The sequence below is a fragment of the Esox lucius genome, chromosome 2, assembly GCF_011004845.1.
Source record: "Esox lucius isolate fEsoLuc1 chromosome 2, fEsoLuc1.pri, whole genome shotgun sequence".
In the NCBI taxonomy this organism is placed as follows: Eukaryota; Metazoa; Chordata; class Actinopteri; order Esociformes; family Esocidae; genus Esox; species Esox lucius.
Window position 1 is genome coordinate 16172461 of NC_047570.1, and position 17127 is coordinate 16189587.

The 17127-nt window shown below is 46.0% G+C and overlaps 1 protein-coding gene across 2 annotated transcripts in view; it reads right to left on the minus strand.

Annotated features, from left to right (window-relative positions):
* Positions 1-17127, minus strand: part of LOC105029753 (golgin subfamily A member 4) — a 185073-nt gene that overhangs the window by 47633 nt on the left and 120313 nt on the right. For both annotated transcript variants that reach the window (XM_010903259.3, XM_034296646.1), the window contains exons 11-12: positions 15862-16023; positions 14572-14646 (exon numbers count right to left, since the gene is read on the minus strand). In XM_010903259.3, the coding sequence (XP_010901561.3) occupies positions 14572-14646; positions 15862-16023 (237 nt within the window). The remainder of the gene's footprint in view (positions 1-14571; positions 14647-15861; positions 16024-17127) is intronic.

Genomic DNA, 17127 nt, shown 5'->3' on the forward strand with positions numbered 1-17127 from the left:
GTGGTATTAGCTTTAATAATGCAAGCTGGGGTTAGACGCTTACTCTTTTCTGACAAATATGGGCAAATCAATTAATTCCACTGACATTGCCCCAAAGCACACATATAAATCCAACATGGACGCTTGCTTCTTGTTTTTGTTTTATCATGCAAAGCCAGCAAGAATAATTTTGCGTTTATGTCCTTCTAAAGTACCCAGACAGAATCGGGCATTTGTTATTGTTATAAACAGACTTCTTGGAATTACTATATTTTTAGTAGATACTGAAACACTTAGATGGGAAAATGTTTTATATGCTGCTATATGTTAGAGTGCGGATATATTTTTATATTTGATTATGTAATGAACTTGTCATCCGTACCAATGTGGTTACATTATGTATTGTATGTACAGGCCATTAGCCTGAATCTGAAATGTCATTGTGCCCTTGAGCAACACACTTAATCCTAATTGTTGCTTTAAGTTACCGTGGATAAGAGTGTCTTCTAAATAACTAAAATTAACCAATCACCAGTATCGGACCCAACCTCCACAAGCACACATCTATAGCAATCCTGTTCAGTCTCAATACATCTAGGAACCGTAGAGTACTCAAACTCAAAACAATAATGTCTGCACTCAAACAAAATACGCAGCTGTGACATTGACAGGCTCCAGTGATGTACATTCTAGTGAATGGGCAAGTGTGCCCAAACCTTTGACTGGTACTGTACATCTAAAGTGTTCATAAACAGAACAGGCCAAATGAGGTAATACAATCCAGAGCTCCCTGTTGGCACCATGATTTAAAGCCAATGAACAACCTGCAAACACCTGACGCTTCCTAGAACACCTCCAATTCCCCAAGCTATCTTACACACCAAAGACTGCATATGATACTAACCATTACATCTAACACACCAATCACTGTGCATGATACTAACCATTACATCTAACACACCAATCACTGTGCATGATACTAACCATTACATCTAACACACCAATCACTGTGCATGATACTAACCATTACATCTAACACACCAATCACTGTGCATGATACTAACCATTACATCTAACACACCAATCACTGTGCATGATACTAACCATTACATCTAACACACCAATCACTGTGCATGATATCAAGCATTACATCTAACACACCAAACACAGTACATGATATCAAGCATTACATCTAACACACCAAACACAGTACATGATATCAAGCATTACATCTAACACACCAATCACTGTACATGATACTAACCATAACATATAACACACCAAACACTGTACAAGATTTTGCTAAGGGCTATCAAACGTCCTGGTTACTGGCCAGATGCTCCAACTGCTGTCACTAATGACATCCTGCTATTCTTTCAGTACACAGCAATCTCTTGCTCACAATCTTGACATCTCCAATGAATTGTCAGGCTTACAATCAAGTGGGTCAAGTCTTTCCTCTTACCTCTAATGAATTGGGGAAACTGTATATTGGCAACACTGGTTGTATTTAAATACCCTGGATTGGTTTACACCACACAATCTAATCTACAGTTCCAAAACATTTTCAAATATCTGGAGTCATCTCTGGAAAGATGAATACAACTTCTGAGGTCAATACTCCCTCTGGCATCACTGACTGGGTATGGGAAGAAATGAAATTCCCCAGTCTGTAAATTTGTCTGGCAAAACAAGCCTCTACCATCAAACAAATGACCCGTAAATGCAAACGAGCAAAGTTGGACAAGGCCTTTCAAATTAGAGTAGTATTTCTAGTCATGTTTTGCTTGGCATCATAGAGGAGAACATAGCATACTCACCCGTATTTTACCCGGTAAATTAACGAACAACAGCTTTTTCAAGGGGTGGCAGATATCCTAGCAATTAAAGCATCTGGTGCGTAACCAAAAGGTTGGTAAAACGAATCCCTGAGCTGGCACAGTGTAAAATATTTGTTATAACACTGAGCAAGGCAGTTAATCCTAATTGTTCCCTGGGCACTCATCATGGAATCCCACCCATCTCTCTAATTCAGAGGGATTGGGTTAAATGGGGAAGCCAAATCTCAGTTAAACCTCGTGGATACACTGTTTCCCTCACTGTGTCCCTGCTTGCTTTACGTCCAACATGATACGTTTTTTTTTTTACCTAAATTGATATTGCAGTTTGTGAGATTTTACAACAATATGACTGCTTCACATGTTGATATTGGCTTTGGTGTTACTTTGTGGATATCTTTTTTTATATACCTAGCCAACGAGGTATAAAAACCTAACCTGCCTGAATGTCTAGAGGGTGTAGTGCATTGTGGATTTTGTAGTTAACTTGTCTTAGCCAATTCCTTCAATACATTTCACATGTGGCTTGCTGACTTATTCTAACTGGAAAATGATATTGTTGCTATTCATTTTTCATTACTTAACAATGTATATCACAGGAATGTGGGATTATGGGTGGATCACCCCTGACGTTCTGTGGTAACAACATCTCCAATGCCACTGATTGTAAGAGTAGGCCTGTTAACCCCAGTGTCAAGGCTGAATCCCCCCAAATGGCCCCACCTCTACCATGGCCCCCTAAACGTCCCCCTCCTTCCTAACTGGCATAAACCTCTCCTCTCTGACTGATGGATGATGTGAGGTGATGGTTCTGACACAAATTGGTCGCCCTGCATCACCCAAGCTGGTGCAACATATTGGTGGGTGAAGTGAGCTCCCACCCTACTATGTAAAGCACTTTTGGGGTTTAGGAAAGCACTGTAAGCCGTAAGGTCAATAAATGACTACCATTACACAGGTCCACTGCACTCTTAGGGACAGATCCAAAACAAAACGCGTCACCTTACTAATACAGGTGATTCTTGCGTTGTGGAATGCTGGACAGTTATTCAGAACCTAACCCAACCTGCACAATCACACCCATTTGTTCCACCATTCTGACCCTGTTTGTGTGACGGTTAAGGATGTAAACACAGCTCAGTGTCGGCAGGGGGGCGGAATGTGTCCTCTTTGCTTTCCTTGCAATGTCAGTCTATTCTAAATGAAATGGAAAAGGCGGCCTTAACGTCTCCTGTCCATACTCTCCCCCAGCAGCCCTCCATTAATGAACAGAGCACTGTGGCAAAAGCCATTATGTTTCCTATTCCTATCAATACTTTATAAGAGCATAACCTAGTGGTGAGGGTTGCAGAAGGTTTGGACTGGTGAGTCACAGTCTTGTACCACTGATTAAGCAGATAGACGTGACGTGGAGTAGAGGGTGACCCAATTAAAACAATGGAAATTCAGACTCCACTGCCAGTCACACCTGCAATGAGCTAAAGCATGTGAGAGAAAAGGGAACATGCTTTATTAGTCCCTAAAAAGCCATGTCCCGTCGTTAATATTCTATCCTATTGAAACGTTTCTGCATTTCTTCATCTCTCAACTCTTGTCTATCAGTTGCTTGACTCATAAATATTGTCTTATTATTATTACCATCATCATTTTTTTTACCATGATACGCAGGAAAATTCAGAGGCAATTATCGAAGTGACAGGTGAAATGGGAACGAGCTGAAAAAGAAATGAAGGGTTGCCATGACGACGAGGCCACTGAGAGGGAATCAGATGTGCATGTGCGCTAGTCACGTGACCAAGCCGGCCGCACAAGCGCTGTGCCGAGGCCCGGCAGACCAAAGGACACTTAACCTCCACAGCCAGCAGCAATCGCAGGCCCATCCAGCTGAATTCATTTCCTATTTCCCTCCAAAGGTCAGGTTGCCTGTGTGTCTGTGGCCGAGGAGCTACAGGCAGCCAGGACTCTCAGCTGTTGTCACCCCAAAGACAGGCCTGTAGACCGGCCTGGCTGAAGTGAACCGGGGGACGAGGGGAGGGAGCTGCCGTGCGACGTATTTACAACTTTGGGGAATCATCTGCATTTAAATGGTACGACAGTGTTCCGCCACAGCCAGGCTGGGAATGTGGTAAATCAGACGGTATACCGTCAGGTGGAGTGGATACGGTGATGCACAGTTACAGACGGATAATCCACCAACACAGAAGTGGGTGCCACAGGACAGCCTGCTACAGTGATGAGTGCTGAGCCAGTCAACAGGGTTGACTATGTCACAATATATGTACCTAGTGAAAGAGCAAGGACAAGAGCCAGCTACCCATGGGTACAGTTAGCGGTTGGATTTCTGATCTGTGTCAGCCATATAATAAATGTATGTTGAAAATGCCATTAACATGACACCTCTGTGCCTGGTTCTGCTGTGGGAACCGTGTCTGCCTCGTCGTGATCCCCCTTATTAAGAATACAATACCTTATGCACAGACCAGGATTAATATTGGAGCATGAGGAAAATGGAATTGGAAACGAAATGACTTGGATCAGAAGTTAATTAACACCTTGCACAAATATATAGTTTTCGGCTGCACTATGTGTTTTCCTGGCGAGAGAGAGAGCATGCTGGGAGGTGGCGGGTCGGTTCTGACTGGTTTAAACTCATTACCACAGTGTAAATCACAAGCAGACAAATGTATGCCTACAGTATCCACAGACACCCTCTAATGCAAGGACAAAGACTACCTCAGTATCTGAGGAAGGACATCATTTATAGATCTAAATATACACAAACACACAGTGATACCGTGACAATCCTCCATATCAACAAAGTGAAAAGAAAGTGTTTTTGTCCAACCACAATTACCACTGATTAGCATTGATTTAAATAGGCAAAACAACAACATAAGAAAACAAAAATCCTGTCAATTCTGATACCAGAGAGAATGGCGAAGCTTAGAATATACACATACATAAATAAAGAAGTTCAAACGAACAGGAGAAAAAAATATTCCCACTGAAGCAATTACGGATCTAATCAGAGCATTCTGCGTGAAGGTACCGCTCTCCTGTCTCGCTCCCATTTGCATCATAACACAGCGTGCAATATTAATTTCCGAGTTTACTGCTTATTGGAAGTGCAAAGTATGAAAAGCCATTAAGGCCTGCAAATGGGAAAGCAATTTGCTGTCACACGAATTCGGCTCTATTAAAGAGAAAAATCTTGTTAACCATTTGGAATTAGAGTCATTTGGCAAAAGGCATTCTGCCGCACTCCACTAAAATAAGTAATTATGCTTTCCTTCTTCTCTTCCCTCTCCCTGCTTCCTGTGTGCATGCGAGGGAGGAAGGTGGACGGGGTTGGAGGGCATCAGGGGTGAGTAAGTGGAAGCAAAGGTAATTTAAGTTGGTAGCTATCTGTTTGGTTAATGCATGGAGCAGGCCAGGAGAGACAGAGACACACAGACACAGCCTGGGGCTGGAGGAGCAGCATTCTGTCTCAGTCTGCCTGGTCCCCAGGCTCTCATCTAACCCAGTCCAGACTAGGTGTGGTCTAACACACTTGCATGGTCCAGAACTTTTACACAGTCCAGACCAGCTGTGGTCTAACACACTAGCATGCCCCAGAACATTTTACCCAGTCCAGACTACGTGTGGTCTAACACACTAGCATGATCCAGAAATGTAACCCAGTCCAGACTAGATGTGGTCCAACACACTTGCATGGTTTAGAACTTTACCACAGCCCAGACCGGATGTGGCCTAACATGCTAGCATGGTCCAGAACATTAATCCAGTCCAGACTAGCTGTGGTCTAATACACTAGCATGGTACAGAACTTTAACCCAGTCCAGAGTAGCTAATTTCAGGCGATCAATCCCAAGACAAGCCTAAACAATTGTGCATTTTGGTTCAAATTCTGTGAATGTTTAAAGACCCAACCCAAACCTGTCTTTTGCCTGGCTAATGTTAGCTGATAACAGAACTGGTAGGACACATCTGAACATCTTTAAAGTACCCCTAACCACCTTACCGTATCAACACTCACACAACCACTAAACCCCAGTTCATCGACCAGCCTACCCCAACCTAGTCCAGGTACTCTTGGTGTGTTCCAATTGTATTTGTATTTATTTTCTTTATAGGTCCAAAGGGCTGAGGTGTTTTATGCTGGGACCTGCAGGGCCCCTTCAGGAGGTGTAGCCCAGCGTGGCTAGCCCCTGACCACAGGTATTGATCGGCACAGACAGGCTGGCTGCAGCAGCCTTGTAGCCTTAAAGCCCTGAGCCCAGCCTCAGCAGGCGGGGAGATGAGGCCTCTCTGTGTAATGATGTGTCCATGAACAGAGCAGACCGCCGAGACAAAAAGGAGAAATTAAATCATCCCGTCTCATACTTCAGGAAAGGCAATGTGGCCGCTTAATGTACAATCTGTTTTTGAGAGGAAAATTAAAAAGAGAGAGGGAGAGGAGAGAGAGAGATAAATGGTGGGATCTGGAGGCAGTAAATGAGAGCGTCCTGATGCGGTAAGATGCGGATGTCCCTAATGGGGCGATGCTCTGATGCCTCTGTCTGGGAGGCTGGCAGACGGACGGAGGGAGCTGCTGCTCAGCGTCCGCCCTCCTGCTGCACGGCCCACACCAGGGCTCTCAGTGCACAAAGCTGGACATGCTCTGCACTAATTGCTGGAGAACGACGGCGCATATCAAGCATAGGAGACATGGGCTTTAATTTGAGAGAAGGAGAATCGATGGAGAAGCGGTTTTTCTCCCCCAGCCAGGGAGGCAGGGGGTTAGAGGCTGTCCCAGCCCAACCCCACCCCCGGTGACCACACAGACCAATGTATTAGCCAGAACCTAACCACATCTTACTGAACACACTGGACGAAAGAGCTAAATAAACAAGAGCAGTGTAGTGGAACAGGAGTCCCCACAGGAAACCCATGGACACACAGTAATCAGGGCAAAGATAGGCAGACAAACACAAAGGCAGACAGACAGACACAGAGGCTGTAACTGAAACGTGGGGTGGAGCGATGAATGGGGGTGCCTGACAGCGCCATTGTCAGCCTGGACCAAACCACCACCGGAGCACAGTGCTCCCTGGCCCAACGTCATTAACACACACCTCTGACTTCATTAAGACGTTTCCCGGAAAATTAATTGAAAGACAGATTAAAAATAAATTAAGAAAAATGCGTCGCAGAATGCCTATGTGCACTTCATAAATCATCGGGCCAAGCCAGGAGCCGGCTCCCCATAATTAACTGCAGACTATTTATTTTATCCTGACGGTATAAATTTGAATTCAGACACACAGATTATATTAGGGCTGTCAGCCATGCGGAACTGCTGCGGGAGGTGCAGAATATTTTAAGGATACAAAAAGGAGTGGAGAGGGGGCGAGGGAAACAGAGAGAGGGAGAAAGGAGGTATAGGGTTTTGAAAAGCAAACACTATTTAAATGCACACAGGGAGATAACATTTTCCCCATGAAGCATGTGTTTATTCAAGCATTGACACAGCTAGAGGATAAACAACAGAAAGAAGAAAATACAACAACCTCTAAACAGACAAGCAGCATTATCATTTGAAACAATGAATTACTTCAGAAATAGTATTAATTCATTGCCCAAAATCACCATTGCCAATTACTGTCTGAACACTCCATGCATTTCAAATTGACTGAAAATGCACAGACACCGAAGAGGCCAATGATGGTGTTGCACTCGCCAGCATCAGTCAGCATAGGTTTTTCTGGGGGTGGGGGTTCTGGCCACCCATCAGAGCCCACAGGGAGGAGTGGCTCTTCAGCCCAGACTCTGCCAGTCTGACAGCACCCGTGCTAGCTTCAGCACATCCGCTCCCAGTCTCCTGTCTTGCTGTCTGTGGCAAAGCGCTGGCTAAACACTGCCTCCCCGTGGGCACTTTTGCCAGGATGGCACAACGCCAGACACACTAGCTCTGCCACACAGGCTTGGCAGAACAAGGCACCATGTGTTTGTCTCTCCACACTTCTCCCTCCATTAGGCCCCCAAGGCCCCAGTCCTCTTCTCCTCCTTATACTCCAGTACAGCTGGGAACAACACTATGGAAGTACGCCCTATAACCAAGCTCTTCAAAATAACTGCTACAGTACCAGTGCCAGGAACAAAATAATACAGTCATGTACCAAATAAAACCATCAGCCTTTCAACATGTTGCCAAATCCAATGGTTGGACTAGCACTGAACCACTGTACTAGGAAACTATCAATTCATTCCAGAAGATAAGAATATATCTTTAAATGAAATCATTTTCTGATTACATTAGATGAAAAATAGTTGGTGTACTTGAAGGAAAAAAGCTTCCCTGGCTTGTGAACTCTAACTTGTTTGGGTAAGGCACTCCAATAAAGAAGTTCCATGTACCTAATGACCCTCAAAGTTGGGTCAACCCATATTATCCAACGTTTCTAGCGTTTAAAGGACTATATTGTCTTAAGCTAACAATGTAAATGCACTGCAAAACAACAGTATGTTTTGCTATTAAATGTACCCTTTTATCTAGCCCACCACTGATTTTTATAGAAATGTTTGCAGGTTAAATATAATCATATTGTTTAAAAAGAAATGCGTGGCAAAATGCAAATCCTGAAATTTTACCTTTTTGTTTTTTTTTACCAAAAGGCAAGCAGGATAGCTAGCTTACTAGTAAACTTCTGAGTCTTTTTTTAACAAACATAAAATTATAATGTAATTGAACAAAGTAGTAATGTGACCGAAAAATAGGGATGACCAATAATATGGGAAACATAACAACCAAGAAAAAAACCACACAGACACACCACTAAAACACAACGTGACAACCTAACAACTCCAGCCTATAAACCGAGCCAGAGCAAACATCACAATACACCGTTTTACTTTGTCTACTCAAGAGGTGAAAAAAGGGCTTGGGAGCTCATTGACTATGGAGAAGAATCTTGTCACTGTACAAAGGACAACAGGAGAATGGCGAAGAGGAGGCAGTGAATCAGACAAGAGGAAGTATAATGCACATATGAAATCTAAATGCTCCTACCAAGATGGGAGAGACATTTAGCTCTGCCATCAAGAATAGTGTCCCATTTAAAAACACTTTACGCTTTTGACTGAGAGTGCACAAAAAGAGGTTTTTGAATGCGTCCAAACACGCACAGACACAAACACACGCAAGTGCGTACACACAAACACTGAGGGAGCGTGACATGTCTGAGATGTTGTCCTGATGAAAGAGCAGAGAGGAGGCTGCCTCTATTTCTTCCCCTCCCTCTTCCTATTGTGGTGCATTAAGTCAGTCTTTTGAGGACAGAAATGTTAAAACAAACCCGCATAGCTGAGCAAATCAATAAACAGCATCAGACACACTGGACCAAAAGCTTTTACACTAGCATTTACTTCTTAAGAAACTTTTTTGATTTGGTCTTTTTTCCCCTATTCAGCGCTGGCCTCACAGAGGGAAGCTCGCGCCACAAGGCTCTGAGCAAAGAATACATTTAAAACCTACTGTTTCATGGGGTTAGATCGAGTTCCCCTCAGAGTATATTGTCCATTTCAGGCTTCCATATGTTAGTGTTTTTATTTAAGACCTCTTTCCATGACTCCATCAGATCTCACTCAGGGGGACATGACTAGAGACGGGGTTAAAGCAAAGTGTGTGCAAGTGTGCATGTGTCACATTGTGTAAATATATATATAATTAGGCTCCAAATTAGTTAGGGCCAAGTTTAGGCATTACGCGTCAGTTTTAGGAGTTAGGGTTAGGCTAAGTTTAGGAATTAAGCAACAATTTTAGGAGTTAGGATTAGGTTAATTTTACGCATCAAGTTTAAGTTATTTAAATTCATTTATTATGCTAAATTGCCGGCCCTCACTTAGATTGCAAAACCAACATTTGTGGGAGAGAGAAAAGTATCACACATGCATGTAAGTTCAGGAATGGGTGTGTTATGTCCATGTATTAATGTGGGCAAATAGCTTGTGTGTGTGTGTGTGTGTGTGTGTGTGTGTGCGTGTATACATAATAAGCACTGAGTGGGGGGTCTGTTGGGGATGTGTGGACATACATGGACCAGGCTGTGTCATCAGGCTGTGTCATCAGATCACATAACTACATGCAACTCTGCCAGCCAGACTCAGCATCCTTCAGTCAGAACCAAACACAGACCATAAACACAACGCAGAGCAACATACTGGAAGGAGGCATTTCATTCATTTACAACAGAAAAAAACACACAAACTCTACATCAAATGTATAACGTTATGTCTCCAGTGTGCGAAAGAGCCTTGGAGGTGAGCTCGTACGGAGCAGTCATATTTGTGAAGACACACTGCCGACCTCTTTTTCCCAAGCACCGGAAACACCAGTAAATCACCACAGCAGAAAATAAATATACACTTATTACATTCTACACAGTGCATATATTGGCCTCCTTAACATACTGCACAGGCACAGTGTAATGGCGCAATGCTGCACCCTGGCAAAAACCCGGCATGAAAAATGACAGCAGCATCGGAGAACTGTGGACCGGGGATATATGGTGCGGCGAAGCAGAGGAAAAATAATCATACCTTCGAGCGGTGTGTGTGTGTGGGGGGGGGGTGGGGGGGGGGCATTGGGGAGAAGGGGAGAAGTGGAGAAAGAGAGAGGGGAGGGGACAGGGAAGGAGTGGGGGTGAGATGAGCCCCTGCACTCCTCCCCTACTCCGCTCCAGGCTCCGGCGGATTCGCCCGCACCGCTCCACCACCATCTCCATCTTTACTGAACACGGAAATAATACCTTCCGAAATGCAGCCCTACATGCTCCGTTGTATGACTACAGAAACGGAGGCTGACGTATCTGAACGCGTGAAGGACACAAGGACATTCTCAGTGAAATCTTTGAGATTATGAATCAGTGTAAGCGATGGCTGTCGTTCACCCTGAACTTGTGGAACACATACACTCGAGCCCAAACAAAGCAAATTACATTGCACAGCACATGACTGACAGTGAACTGACAACTGCCTACATCCATCCATTACCAGCCCAGACCAGAACCTGCCTTCAGTCCCCGCCACGGCCATTAGGGGTCTCTCTTCCACTGTGCATGGCCGAGGCTCCGTCTTTCACCCAAAGGAGCCCCTCCCTTCCCCAACTCCCATCTCCACATAATATATACACCATCATTTGAAAATGGCAGCTTTTTGAAAATTCACCTTGATTATCAGACATTAAAAGTGACTTCTCCAGCGCTGAGTGTCTGGCTGGGGGGATGGCTGCAGACAGCAGAACAATGCGGCTGGCTTGGTATTAACGCCTGGCTGGGGTGTGCAGGGAGGGAACGGGAGGCAGCCCTTTGTTCTCTCCCACATCCAATTATTTTTAACGTGTGCCTCTTTTCACAACAACAAGAGAGAATTTAATTTTAATGCACTCTGGGAGAAAAAAAAAACATCTACGGTATTCTTAGAAGAAAAGGTGACTAGCACTGAGGGTTAAGAATTAAGCACACAGACACACGGCCTGGTTCAGGGGACGGACAAACGCTGGAGACAACAGGAATCATCTCAGCCCAAACAGCCGACACCAACACAATGTAAAGCCACGTCTCATAAAACCCTCGCGTGGAAGCTAGAGCACGTAGCACAGCTCGCAGCCCCACCGCCCTTCGTTAAAAAAGCGCGCGACGTTCGCCCCATCACAACATGCTAAACGGTTAATCTACATCCCCATGGCAGCGTGATAAAAATGTATATACGCAACGGTAGGAAAACATACAGTAAAAACATCAAGGATTCCTCATCGAATGCCTTGAAAAATACGAGCCCGATCTCCGTCGCTAGGTATGTGACCAAATATTTTTCTAATTGGACGAGCACTTTATCTTGCTGTCAGAGCAGCAGTAAAAAGCAGCAGTGTTCCCAGAAGGAGAGGAGCTCCGCCGTGGCCTTGTATTAGTGCTGCCTGGCCCGGAGTCTGATATATGGTCCTGCCTTCGCCTTTCATCAGGAACCAGCCCCACACCCCACGCCACAATACATGGTTAAATACCTGGCCGACACCCCGGCCCACTGACGCCGTGGACTGACTGCACTCAGCCACGGGCAGCAGCATCGAGCGCCCCGCACGCCTCGGACACGCTCCGTTCAATCACCTAGCGCCCAGCAGACGTGGACTGAATCAGAGCAATGGAGTCCATTAACATCAGGCCCAGAGACAGTCACACAGCTGAACACCTGGGCTGGTCTGACCGCCTGCACAAACTCTGCTCAACACACACACACACACACACACACCCACGGTCAACAACCACAGTAGAATATTTCAAACACAACCAGCCACACCATCCAGTTAAATGACATTAGCGTCGCCACGTCCTGTGGTCAAAGGCAGCAGTTAAACGTGAGCCTGTCCAAAAGCTCATCACCACAGAACCCTGCACGCAGCACCTCACACACAGCCCTCACACACACACACACACACACACACACGGAGCACAATGAGAGGATTTTGCAGAAGGGCTCAGCAGTGGCCATTTTGGCTGCTCTGTTGTCATTCCTCTGCATTATAATATTATTGTTTTCACTCCTTTTCTGGCGCAGCACTGACCATGTTAAAAGAAGGGCTGAAACCCACACCACACCTGCATCCACCCACCCAAACACACACACACACACACAGAAACACAAAAAATTACATTCTAGTCCTAAGGCAGACAACTAACTGCGTATGTGAAACTGGCTCTGTGGCAGAGCAAAACCAATTCTCTGGAGATGGACGAATTAAAGGGCAGAATCCAGTCTGTTTATCACTCTGTTCTCCTCTCAATCAAATGTTTTATTAGCAATCACTGGCCGCTGGCCCGGCCCTAACAGTCAGCCATCCTGGGAGGGGGCCCGCATGATGACAGCAGGCAGGTCCAGTAACCAGCCCAGTTACAGGGTACGCCATTTGGGCTCGTCCCAATTATTTACACCTGAAGCTGTTGGAGTAGGACAGGGCTGGTGGGGCTGTAGAGGAGGGTTAATTAACCCCCAGTACAGTGTGGCGGAGGAGGGGCTCGCTCCTGTCATCTCCACGGGACTGAGCCAACAGTGTGTGTGGATGTGTGTGTGTGTGTTTGCAATGCATGAGTTTGACAGACAGACTGGTCTTAAATTGCAGCTGATCCTTCGTGTTTCACGGTCTGTGAAAGACAAGAAAAGCCTCACGGACTTTGAACAAGACGCAGATGTATTTTCAGTGGCCAGTTTATTAGGTACACCCATCCTGTTCACCAAAATGGATGACTCCTACATACAGTGAGTTATGTGGCTGTCTCTTGCTATATGAAGCAAGCAGAAAGGCATCGATCCATTCAGTTACTGTTTGACTGATCGTTTAAAATAGCAAAACGAGTGACACAGGCACTCCAGAGTGGTATGACTGCCAGGGTCAGCCGTGTCGGTTCCACTCCAGACTGGTATGACTGCCAGGGTCAGCTGTGCCGGATCCACTCCAGACTGGTATGACTGCCAGGGTCAGCCGTGCCGGTTCCACTCCAGACTGGTATGACTGTCAGGGTCAGCTGTGCCGGATCCACTCCAGACTGGTATGACTGCCAGGGTCAGCCGTGCCGGATCCACTCCAGACTGGTATGACTGCCAGGGTCAGCCGTGTCGGTTCCACTCCAGAGTGGTATGACTGCCAGGGTCAGCCGTGCCGGTTCCACTCCAGACTGGTATGACTGTCAGGGTCAGCTGTGCCGGATCCACTCCAGACTGGTATGACTGCCAGGGTCAGCCGTGCCGGTTCCACTCCAGACTGGTATGACTGTCAGGGTCAGCTGTGCCGGATCCACTCCAGACTGGTATGAATGCCAGGGTCAGCCGTGCCGGATCCACTCCAGACTGGTATGAATGCCAGGGTCAACTGTGCCGGTTTTCAGCAGCCCTGTTTCTGGGGTTTTTAATAACGACAGAGGACGGTGCGAGTTATATAAATAAGATCCAGTAAGCAGCTGTCGTTTGGGAGAAAACAACTCATTGATAAGAGGTCAAAGGTGAATGGAAAGAGTCCTGCCACAAACAGGCCAATAACAGTACAGTACAAGTGGCAGCTACAGTGGGCTTGACCACTGAATACCTGAGGAGTGGAAAAACATTGTATGGTGTGACGAATCCTGGTTCAGTTTACTGGTGACCTGCACAGTCCTTGGAATGAGATGGAACAGGCTGTTCACCACGGTCAAATGGGACTCCATAGTGTCAGCAGGGACCCACATCCCTGGGGAAAAATCTATGCCCTTAACAAGCGATGCTGTTCTGGAAGCACAACGTGGTCAGATCGGGTGCTGGATGGGTGTACATAATCAACTACCACTGACTGCATGTGAGACACAGAACATAACCAATAAGAAAGAAAGACATGCCTTAGAAGGTATTCATAAATATATAATATACAGACAATTACACTGTAACAGTGTTGTGTGGTAGTGGGCATGGTTAGGGTTGGGCAGGGTTAAGGTTGGACCAGGTTGGACCAGGTTAAGGTGGGGCAGTGTAAGGGTTGGGCAGGGTTAGGGTTGGACAGGGTTAGGGTTGGACAGGGTTAGGGTTGGGCAGGGTTAGGGTTGGACAGGGTTAGGGTTGGACAGGGTTAGGGTTGGACAGGGTTAGGGTTGGGCAGGGTTAGGGTTGGGCAGGGTTAGGGTTGGGCAGGGTTAGGGTTGGACAGGGTTAGGGTTGGACAGGGTTAGGGATTGGGTTTGTCACACAGCCTGCCTACCTGTTGTCTAACACAACCAAGCTGGCTTTGCAGACTGGACCTCTGAGCCTGGAACTGCTGGGTCTGCTGCTCAGTCTGGATGGGGAGAAATTGAGAGGAGAAAAAGTGAGACAGAGAAAGTGGGAGAGAGGGAGAAAGTAAATGAAAGGAGGGAGAAAGAGTGGGAGAGAAAGTAAAAGAGGAGACAGAGGTGCGACAGAGACAGGGCATTAATTCAAAAACAAGTGATCAATTCTCGCAGGGAAATGTCCTTTCTGAAACGCCATGCACAGACAGAGTCCATCCTGGCAAATGGGGATGAAAAGAAGCAGTGAATGGAAAATGGCGGCAGACACCAAGCAGTTTGCACTGTTTGAGGGGGAGAGGGCTGGTCCCCTCTGTCCCCCTGTGGATTGTCTCATTGAGGTGTCTCTTTATCTCTCTCTCCCCTTTTCTCTCTCCCTCCCTGCTCTTTACTTCCCCCATGTCTGGGAGCAGTAATCTGTTCCTGAGCCAGCACTACTGGGATAAAGCAGCGACTGGAGATAGGATATATGCGTCATTAAAAAGGAGAGCACAGAGCTGCAGACGAGAGAGACAAAGTAAACAAAAGTGACATGGAGGGAGAGCAGACAAATAACGAACACACACATGCATTCACACACGCAAACGCATGCAGTACACACACTGACACAGGCACAAACACAGGCAAGCGCACACGCTTCTCCTTCCAAAACCTCATGTGAATAGGAATAAAGCAGCAGTGAGGCAGCTTCATTTCCATGCGCGGAGAACGGCTAGCATGGTATGAGGTGGATTAATGCTGCTGTCCTGGAGAGCTGTAATGGATGCCTGGGTAGTGGAGCCGTGGCTCGGGGTGGACTCAAACCCCACTACTAAAGGTTACAGGGAAATGCAGAGAAATGACAGTGGGAGAGCCTGTAGGGTGCAGGGGCCCGGGAGAATGACTAATTGTGTTCAGATAAAGGCTGTGGCCGAACGTCGAGCACTAAAGGAAATGCACCGGACTTCCACCGCCTCACATAGAAAGCCTGTGTCAGTGGGAGGCTTTTCAGCGAGGTTCTGAACCACCATAAAACAAGTCTTCAACATGAGTGTAGCGTCCGATACAGTGACATGTACTTAATGCAGTTGAAGGGATCCAGTAATTCAGCAAGTATCTCGGAGACCCGAGTGACGGTGAGGCTAGGAGTGGAGAGAGGTCAACCCCATGTCATATTTCCTACCGCAGTAATGCCTGGGTGTCTTTGTGTTTCTATGTAGCTCGACTGGTAGACATTCATGTCTCACCATCCTCTTGGAGATGTCCAGCCTGTCCAGGAACTGGGAACGGGTCTCTGCCAGCTCCACCTCCCAGTCCTCCCAGCTCCGCTCTGCCTGGGCTCTCCCCGTGCCCTCTGGCTCCCTGGCAGTGCTCTGCAAAGAATCAGCCTCTGCTGCCAGCCTCTCCACCTGCGAGGTCCACAAACACAAACAAACATGACTGTAATGTTAGCGCAACATTAGGTCACAGCTCTTTCTGAGCCCAATGGGTTGGCCTACTCACTAATACAGGAGGGGAATTCATGGCAATCAGGTCAGAGTGGCTCCCATTTCCCTCCCATTAAACTCCCTCATTCCCAGCACTAAGAGACGCCTCTCCAGCCTTGAGCCATGTCTACGCTGAGCTGTACCATATTCCCCTCGTCCCTGGAGAGAGCAAAGCTTCCTGACTGGGAATTGCTGTCTGCCTGCCCAGGTTAATGGACAACAAGAGAGGCTCCAAGAGGACGAAACCATGAAAAGACAAACTCTCACACACACACACACACACACACACACACACACACACACACATTTGTACTCACATTATGAAGGCATGTCAATGGACGCACTCACATGCATATAGAGAGAAAACTCTTAGTAGGAAAAACCAGCACTTTTGAGAGACATTGTAACAGGCAGACACTTTGGAGTACTGTGCACTGTATGGAGGTGGGAACCCGGCATACAAATGTGCTAAATGTCAGTGTGATTATCAAGGCCTCTATTGTCAACAGAGATGGACTTACTGCATGGATGTCTCCAAGACCGTGGAGAGACTTTTGTTATAGAGGACAATATGAACTTGGGTGAATCATCATTCATTGTTGGTGATGATGGACTTTGGTTTGTGAATGTGTTTTTGCTCGAGAGTGTGGCGGTCTACAACTGACACAACCCAATTGAAAATGCAAATAGACTTTGCAGTCCTTTTTTAAAACTCAGTCAAGTTCAAATGAAGATAACTGTATGATCTTTTGTTGTGATGTATGAATAATTCCTGCCTATTGGAAAATGAAATGTGTTTAATATTCTACGTACATGGTCTGCCAGGTAGAACACTGAAAAAGCTTACATGAAAAATTATGTATTGTCTTTGCCATTTCATTACATTTTTGTGATGGCATAAACTGTGTTAAAAAAATTATTTAAATCTCAATTGACTATTGGGATTCGTGCTACATGTGGTTTGTCAAAACTCAAATGTAATCACAATACTTCATTATGCTATTGCATTTCCTTATCACACCTAAC